Consider the following 9,162-nt stretch of genomic DNA (forward strand, 5'->3'; position numbering starts at 1 on the left):
GCTTTGTTATGACTGCAATCTGCAACATGCCCCTTGCTTGTATGTTGTTTGCTCTAGCAGCGTGTGGTGTGTTTACTTCCATATTTATATGCCTTGTATGATGGCAGCCACTCAATTTCTGCTTCAGCCAATACCCTTCATGGCCTTCCCACATCAGACAACAATTCTGCAGGAATGGACGGCCGAAAGATGTTATGTTAAGTATTAAATTGTGAAATTGGAGGAATAAAAAAGGAACAATTGTTGCTTTATTGATGGACTGTGATATTCATAGACGTTAATTAAAGATTTGCAACATGATACTGAAGTACAGAAATACAGTCTAAATTCCAAAAACCACATTCTTGTATTTGTTGGGACCCCCAAATGTGTCTGTCAAAATCTTGGGATCAATTTCTTTCAAGGTCACAGTACTTTCTCATACATACTATGTATATAAGAAAGTATGTATCTTAATGTGGTCTCTAATAAAATCAGTCCATTCATTTTTACCTTGTGGATTACATAGGTACTGAAAATTCTCCTGCATTAAAATATCTGTGGGAACATCCCACATTATCACGCATTTCTGCAACGCTCGCTCTTCACATCGCTTTTCACCATCACGCGCGCTAACCAATCAGATTGCTTCAAACGATCGCACTTATACTACGCTCGGCGATAGCCCGCGTCTACACCATTACGCGCGCTAGCCAATCAATTCTTGCTCCTCACTTTCGAGTTTGGCTCCGCCCCACCGACCAGCATATAAAAAGGAGCGACTCCAGAATGCAGTTTAATTCAGTTCGATTCAGTTCACTTCAGCAAGCAACTTCAGCCAGCAGGCTTCGTCGCCAGCGCTCCGTCTTCGGAAACATCGGCAGGCTGCGCCAGGCACGACTGCCTCGGCTCACCAGCGCTCTCACACCCGACTCACTGGGGCACAGCGCCTGGACTCGCCGGTGTTCGTGTTACGGTCTGACTCACTAGGCATCTGGCGTAGCCACTGCCTCATGGCTCCTACGACCGCGCTCAACGACTAGCCTTTCACCAGCAGCTGCCGCACTGCGATCAAGCAGCCTCCAATTCACGCTGCCGCACGGCAACCAAGCAACCTCCAGCCACGGCCGCATGCGGCCAGGCCACTCACCGCAACTAGCCTTTCTCCTTACCGGCGCGCGCCGCGCTACCTCACCGGTCAATCATCTCAGCAGCCACGGTCCTTTTCAGGGCCAACAAACTGTTCCGAAGAAGTGGGTTGTCATCGGAGTAGTGACAAGACTACACACACGTTAACAAGAGTGCCCCACATATCTATGTATAACACAGTCCTTCAATAATGCAGCAGATTATTCCTTTTTCTTCCACTTAAATTCAAGCGTTAAGCTGTTAAGATGGGCTCAAAATCTTCGGATCAGTTTCTTTTATGGTTACAGTACTTTCTCACATGTAACAGAACAATGGGCTAACAAACATAAAAACAAATTGCTGCAATAAAACACCTGGAGATAAACATATAGTTCTAAACAAGTAGATGAAATCCCTTGTGAGGTGCAATAAAATTTTACCAAAGTAATGAGAACATTTTAATGGATTTTATTTTATTAAGTGGACTACAGCCAGTGATTTTAATGCATATTAATGCAGTGTAACAGTTTTAATATATTAAGACACCTGAAGATGGCCATCTAAGGCCGAAACATGTGCTAAAGTAAAAGTGGAAGAAAAAGGAACAGTATGTTGCATTACTGATGAACTATGTCATACATAGACATTTTAATATGGCTTGCAACAGGATGCTTAAATACAGAATTCTGCATTATTATTTTATTTTTGTGTGCCTAGTAGGTTTATAAAGTTATTAATTTTAATGTGAGTATACCGTATGTCCAAAAAGTATTCGACTTTATTTTTCCCCCTGTAAGTAATGGCCAAAGGAGTGGGGAAACTGAGCGTAGTGGTATAAGGGACCTTCATGCGCATGCGTGATTTTTGCTGACTCGCAACACTGCCGGATGCGTGTGTGGCTGCCAGATAGCGAAGTGGTGTAAAGTGTGTCCATCGCATTCTCGTTTGGGCATGTGAAGAGTGGCGGCAAAATTTGTGCCCAAGCTGCTTCCGCCAGAGCAGCAACAACTCCGCCTTGAGGTCGCGCAGGACATGCTGGAGTGCGCCAACAGGGATCCTGAGTTCCTGAAGACTGTGATCACTGGTGACGAGTGGTGGATGTATGGATATGACCCGGAAACCAAGGTCCAGGCGTCACAATGGAAGCATCCAACATCCCCGAGGTCCAAAAGAGCACGACAGGTTCGGATCAATGTGAAGGTGATACTGACTGTTTTTTTCAATTACCAGGGTATTGTGCATCATGAGTACGCACCACTAGGCCAGACTGTCAGTAAGGAGTACTACCAAGAAGTCCTCCGCCATCTTCGTGACGCAGTTCGGTGCAAGAAACCGGAGCTGTGGGACGCACGCAACTGGCAGCTTCATCATGACAATGCCCCAGCTCATTCATCGCACCTGATCCAGGGTTTCCTGGCCAAGCATGGCATTCTGCAGGTTCGCCAGGCTCCCTACTCTCCTGACATGGCTCCTTGTGATTTGTGGGTGTTCCCGAGATTGAATACACCGCTAAAAGGCTGCCGTTCTGACAGCCGCGAGGACATCATACAGAACGTGATGGCGCAGCTGCACGCCGTTCCAAAAGAAGCCTTCCAGAATTGCTTCCAGCGATGGAAGGACCGCTGGGCTAAGTGTGTGGAGTCACAAGGGGCCTACTTTGAAGGCGATTAGGTATTGTAACCACCCAGATACAGCACTTTTTTTCCCCGGCGCAAGGTCAGATACTTTTTGGACAGAGTAGTATATCATGAATGTGAAAAGTTATTTCTAGTTGGACTGTGGTTAACCCAGAAGACCCAGACTGCCACCATGCCTGGCCCCTTTCACATAAATTACACAGTTTTTTGACCATTAAAAAATATATTTTTTATTTTATTGTCTGACTTATTCATATTCATTTGGATTATATACATATATATATATATATGTATACTTTTTATGGAGATTTTGCTTATATGCATGGCATATTATATAGAAACATTATGCATAACAATATGGTTGCTCAATCTGTAGAAGCAGTTTAAGAATGGGTAGAATAAACAGTGATTAGTCCTGTTGAAACCAAGTATTTAACATTAGTTATATTTATCATCCTGATTTATGTTGCAAAGTACATGTGCATCACTTTCTGCAGTGGCTGTAAGCTTTGGAAACAATAAAAAACATGAAATGTCTATTAAGAAATATATGGAAAAACCTGTTGTTGAAAACTGGTTTTCTGGGATGAGGTGCCATGTAGTTCAGTCAATCCTTCAACCTAGTAAAGTACATGGCGTCACATCACAGAACACTAAAAGCAAACTCCATGGTTTTAGTCCACAAGCGAACTATACTGACCGAGCTATCGCTGCTTGTTGGCAAAGTGCCAATTTTAGCAAATAGAGGGTGTCACATAGTCAGCGGATGAGCGTTGTGTAGGCTTTTTTTTTTTTTTTTTNGGTGGGTTTTCTCTTAGTACTTCGGTTTCCTATGCCAATCTTCATTCCACCAAATTCTCCATCATAATCACCCGGGGCACCCTACGATAGGCGAATCAGTGGCCGCCGTGCTGAGTGGACCCAGTTGGACTACACCCCCCACTAATCGAATTAAAAGAAAAAGAATTTTATATAAAACATTGTACTGATTATTAACCGATTTAAGTTAAGATCTATATTAAGAATCGCGGGGTGATCGATATTATAGAATAAGATGCTTATAAGAATGTGCTACAGGAGACCGGATTGGCATTACCTAGGCCTTTTTTGTATTTACAGTAACTTTTTATACAATAAAAAATCTCGCGGCCGTTAATTTCGGTTTTATATACCCAAGCCGCTATTTCCTTGAAATAGCTCAATTATGCTCACGAGGCTGAGTGGACCCCCTTCCAGACTCACTACTTCTCAGAAAATCTGGTAGCGCCGGGAATCGAACCCGGACCTCTGGATCTGTAGCCAGGAACTCTGTCTCTAGACGCTCTAGACCACAGAGGCTTTTCACAGTACACTGTAAACGGAAATTTCACAATCGCAGATCTCGATGCTGTGCTTCAGTATTGTCATTATCAGCATTGTAATGTATGCTTGAAGAAAGCAGTCTTCTGGGATTTGGCACCGTGTATATGGGACCCGGTCCCGACAAGCTCAAGGACTTCCTGAACCACCTAAATAGTATCCAGCAGTGCATCCAGTTTACAATGGAAACTGAAACTGAAGGCCACCTCCCCTTCCTGGATATAGATATTTACAGGAGACCCGACGGTTCCCTGGGCCATAGAGTGTACCGCAAATCCACCCATACTAACCTGTACCTTAACGCTGCGTCCCACCACCACCCTTCCAACAAGCAAGCTGCACTTTCTACATTGGTGCACAGGGCTAGAGCACTGTGTGATCAAGACAGCCTACATGCGGAGTTGCTGCTCCTGAAGGATGTATTCAAGAAGAACTGATACAACATCCGGCAGATCCACAGAGTTCTCAACCGTCGGCCCAACATCAGCCGGCCTGAAGACAGACCGGGCTCAGTCGCCTTCCTTCCCTATGTCGGGACCATATTCAACCGTATCAGCAGAGTGCTGTCCCGGCACAACATCAAAGCAGTGGGTCTGCCTCCAAACAAATTATCAAATTTCCTCCGGCCGGTTAAAGACAGTCTGGGCCTAAGGACACCGGGTGTATACAGTATCCCATGCGAGTGCGGGAAGGTCTATATTGGGCAGACAGGCCGCTCCGTGGACATGAGGTTGGAGGAGCATCAGCGGCACATCCGTCTCGAACAACCGGACAAGTCGGCCGTAGCTGAACACAGCATCGATCTGGGACACCGCATTCAGCTTCAGAATACCTCCATCCTCGCCACCAAGACCCGCTATATGGATCGCATCATTAGGGAGGCAATTGAGATTGAACTGCATCCAGGAAATATGAACAGAGAGGGGGGGTTTTGTCTCAGCAAGTCTTGGAAGCCTCTCATCTGTTCTCTTAAAATCCCCCACCGGGATATGACGCCAGATCCAGAAGGCCACACAGGCCATGACCAACCAACATAACAACCCCCCCCCCTCAGCTTACGGGTTAGTGCCCAGCCTTTAACCTTGCCTTTCTCTTTCCCAACACAAAAACCATGCTTGTCCCAGCTCCCTTCCCCTACCCCTCCCACACTACTGGTTTCACTTGTATACTTGCCCTTCCCCCCTTCCTTCTCTGCTCTCACATAGCTGTGTATATTTCCAACACCAGTCTGCTTTTACCGGTTCACACGGTCTCTTCGCTTGCGGATTTCTTATATTTTTTTCTACCCTGAAGATGGAGGCGATACGTTCCTCCGAAACGTCGGTTAACACCACATATACACCGTGCAAAATCCCAGAAGACTGCTTTCTTCATAGTCACCGCCGTGAAAGCCTCAAATCTTACAGAATGTATGCTTGTCGACGACTATGAATTCATGTAAGCTTATTGGCCCCACTGGACTTGCATTTATTAGTCGGATACCATCAGATTAAACGAGCTGTGAAATCGAAACGGTACAAGGTCCGATTTTCACTGCTGGTTTGAGACAATCTTATCGATTTCCAAATATGTGTGCTACGCACTCCCCTGAACTTCTCACCTCACAGAATACTAAGGAAACATTTACAGCCCCACTTTGACAACGTAAGTATAATTTCGTTCAGCAAAGAGTGAAGTTATTGTTATACGGATAAATGTTTAACACGACAGTAACACAGTGGCGTTTACGCCATGTTAAGGTTATTGTACATTTTGGTAAAATTCATTCATTACTTGTGTGAGGTTTGTCGTAATAAATGTCACGCCACAGATGTAAAGATACTCGTGCAAGATGGTGAGTGACAGTCGACTCGTTATAGACCGTTATGGATGGTAAAGTTTGTCCTTATCGGTCCTTACGTTCTCAGTCCCTGTGGCCTTGGCAGGCGTTCGGTGCTAGATAAGAATTTCCCATAAACTGACTGTTAGATTCCTTAAGTTTGATGTGGAAAACATTCAGTAAATTCCGTGTATTTACGCTTTTGGGAGACACTGACGCATAACAGAACCCACTTTATAAAAGAACATAAATGCCTTTGGAAGCATGGTACAATATGGTAGAGTAAACTTCAGAGTACAACATTTCTATGTTCTCTAATGGCAGTCCATCCTTACCCATTCATGGTGGCACAGCAAGAAATTCTAACTCCTACTGGCAGTCTAACCAGCTACTAGTATAGTCATTGCAATAAGAACAGTCATCATAAACATGATGTAGATCATAATTTACTTACTTACTTACCTACTCATGGAGCTGACCCCTTCTGGAGGAGCTGCCAATTCTGCAGCTACTCAAGAATTTCCCAGCATTTTATGGAGCCCGAAGGTTCGTTACCATGTTCACAAGAGCCTTCCACTTGTCCCTATCCTGAGCCAGACCAATCCAATCCATACCATCCCATCCTACACCTTGGTCTTCCCAGTGGTCTCTTTCTTTCTGGCTTTGCCACCAATATCCTATGCGCATTCCTCGTCTCCCCCATTCATGCTACATGCCCTGTCCACCTCATCCTCCATGACTTTATCATTCTAATTATAATTGGAGAAGAGTACAAGTTATGAAGCTCCTCATTGTGCAGTTTTCTCCAACCTCCTGTCACTTCATCATAATACATTAAGTAATATCAGTAACATTGCCTTGCAGAACCCAATGGATGTAACAAAAGAGAGACTACCTTCTGATGATGAAAGCAATCAGATGCCTTCAGTGAATAATGTTTATATCATGCCTTCATCAGAAGATCTGTCTTACTTACTCCCTGTTCCTGAAGGTAAAGAAGAGATGGTAAGGCATGCTGTTTGTATCTGCTCACAACTTTAATACACACTGATTGCACTTTGTGCGAAATTTGAACATATGCCATGTTGTACAGTGGATGTATTAATCACCATTATTTATGGAAATGTGAACATCATGGCCATTTTGCCAGTTACACAACTAATGGATGTTACTATAAGTCTGTATAAGATATTAAGTAATTATGTAGATCAACAAATCCCAGAAATTGGAAGTGACAGTAATATCACCCTAGCCACACACATAAGAATATTGTTTAACAATTGTGCAACTCCAAGGAGGAGTAATTTCATATTTACTAGGGTAGCCTTGTAACCTACTCTGCCTGTCAAATATCATTATCCTTGTTCTGTGTACTTTAGTTCACTGTTTCATACTGCAGAAATATTACAATGGATTATAATTAGGTAACAGTGTTGATCATTTCCTGCAGAACTCTGGTGTGGTTCTCATCAATCTGCCCCTCCCATGTCAATGACAGGATAATATCTCAAACAGGTTATTAACACACTTTCAACATCCTTCACACTTCATTACTCCATTGATTCTAGCATTAAAGTTTATAAGCTGTGCAGTTAATGAAAAGTCATTAAATAGATGGTGAAACAAATGTCTTATGCAATCAAATTGCAGTTTCTTATTGACGAACTTCATTTGCCAGCAGATTATGAATGTAATAAAACCAGAACCCAAATCTGATGATGAGGCTAAACTGATGTCATCTGTGAATGGTGACCAATTCATTGACATGAAACGAGGGGAGATATCTGAACCATTCAGTTTTGTTACTGTGAAGATAAGGAGTGGTGAGTGCTAACATGTGTTTTGTTAAGTTTAATTTTCTGTATATGGAAATCCATGTCAAAGACATGCATCTGAGTATCTTTTTCATTGTGTTGTATTAAACACATTTAAAATATTTTAAACTCAGTAATTGCAAAGTAGCAGATTTATCCATGATGTTACTACATTCTGTTGTGAGTTATTGATAGGTGTCAGTAAATATGAGATTAAAAATAGGGACTCTGTAGTATAACAGTAATGAAAATTATGGATTTCCATTACATCCTGTACTGTTGTGTTCATGAACTCTTTCATTAAATTTGAATACTGAGTGCTGGTACTAGCTTCTAAGATTTGAAAGGTTGGACTTTAAAATGTAGAAGTGGTAGCTGGTCAAACACAGCATTTCTACATCTGTATGTCTTAAGAAACCATTCAGTTTGTTTCTGCTCCTCATAATGAACTCTGTACAGGAAGAACCTCTGTGTGATTGCTCTGAGATGGTGAAGTTTGAGATTGAACAAGAGCCAGCTGGAGAAAGGTAAGACTATTCCACATAACTTTCATTACTAAAGCATGCCTACAAATGGTAAGTATATGTAATATAATATAAGAACTTACCCTCAGTTATTATTAACTTTACCAAGATGCCCATGAACCTCTGTGACATGTAAGGCTTGAAGATACCGTGTTGTCTGTAAGTAGTAAATCTTCTCAGGGATCCAGGCTCATTGATGGAGAACAGAAAAACAACTGTTGTCTGATGATGTGTATAATACTGTGCATATGCTATCATTTGATGTGTGTAGTTGCTGGAAAATGTAATGTGACCCATTTGTGTATTTCTGTATTAGTATATTAAATCGCTTCAGACCAAATTGAAAATTATTTACAATTATAAAAGACAAGTCCGTCCAATGTGACTATTTCAGTTATCTCACTTGATGATTCACTAGCCTTGCATGTTTCGATCCATTTGGATCATCTTCAGAGGCACCAAACACTTTTTTGAAACCACTATCACAACAGTTGTCAATCAAATACACATGTAATGACCAAGTACACAATGTTCCATCTATCAGTGTTTGGTGCCTCTGAAGATGATCCAAATGGATCAAAACATGTAAGGCTAGTGAATCATCAAGTGAGATAACTGAAATAGTCACATTGGACGGACTTGTCTTTTATAATTGTAACTGTTAGTGTTGTAATCGTCCCCGGCATATATCCACACTTAGTAATTATCATTAATAAGTATTTCCATTACTTCGAATAACTACAACGAAAGGAAAGGTACTTGTATGTACCATCATTGCAAAGACCCCACACCTGCACGGGTTCAAACACTTCAACCGTTCGAATAAGATTAGGGGATTAGCAGTAGCATCAAGTCCACAGGTGCGACGCTCACCTGTTTACAGGAAGCCGAAACTAGGAAAA

General features: G+C 42.4%; 1 protein-coding gene across 6 annotated transcripts in view; it reads left to right on the top strand.

Moving 5' to 3' along the window:
- LOC111872578 (zinc finger protein 239) overlaps positions 1 to 9,162 on the top strand; it is a 46,174-nt gene that overhangs the window by 18,112 nt on the left and 18,900 nt on the right. For 4 of the 6 annotated variants that reach the window (XM_033754754.1, XM_033754752.1, XM_033754753.1 and 1 more), the window contains 3 exons: positions 6,787 to 6,927; positions 7,601 to 7,735; positions 8,196 to 8,263. In XM_033754754.1, the coding sequence (XP_033610645.1) occupies positions 6,787 to 6,927; positions 7,601 to 7,735; positions 8,196 to 8,263 (344 nt within the window). Of the gene's footprint in view, positions 1 to 6,786; positions 6,928 to 7,600; positions 7,746 to 8,195; positions 8,264 to 9,162 lie in introns of those variants that run through there. The other 2 variants (XM_023866634.2, XM_023866636.2) reach the window with 2 other exon arrangements.

Source organism: Cryptotermes secundus, unplaced genomic scaffold (genome assembly GCF_002891405.2).
Source record: "Cryptotermes secundus unplaced genomic scaffold, Csec_1.0 scaffold1276, whole genome shotgun sequence".
NCBI lineage: Eukaryota > Metazoa > Arthropoda > Insecta > Blattodea > Kalotermitidae > Cryptotermes > Cryptotermes secundus.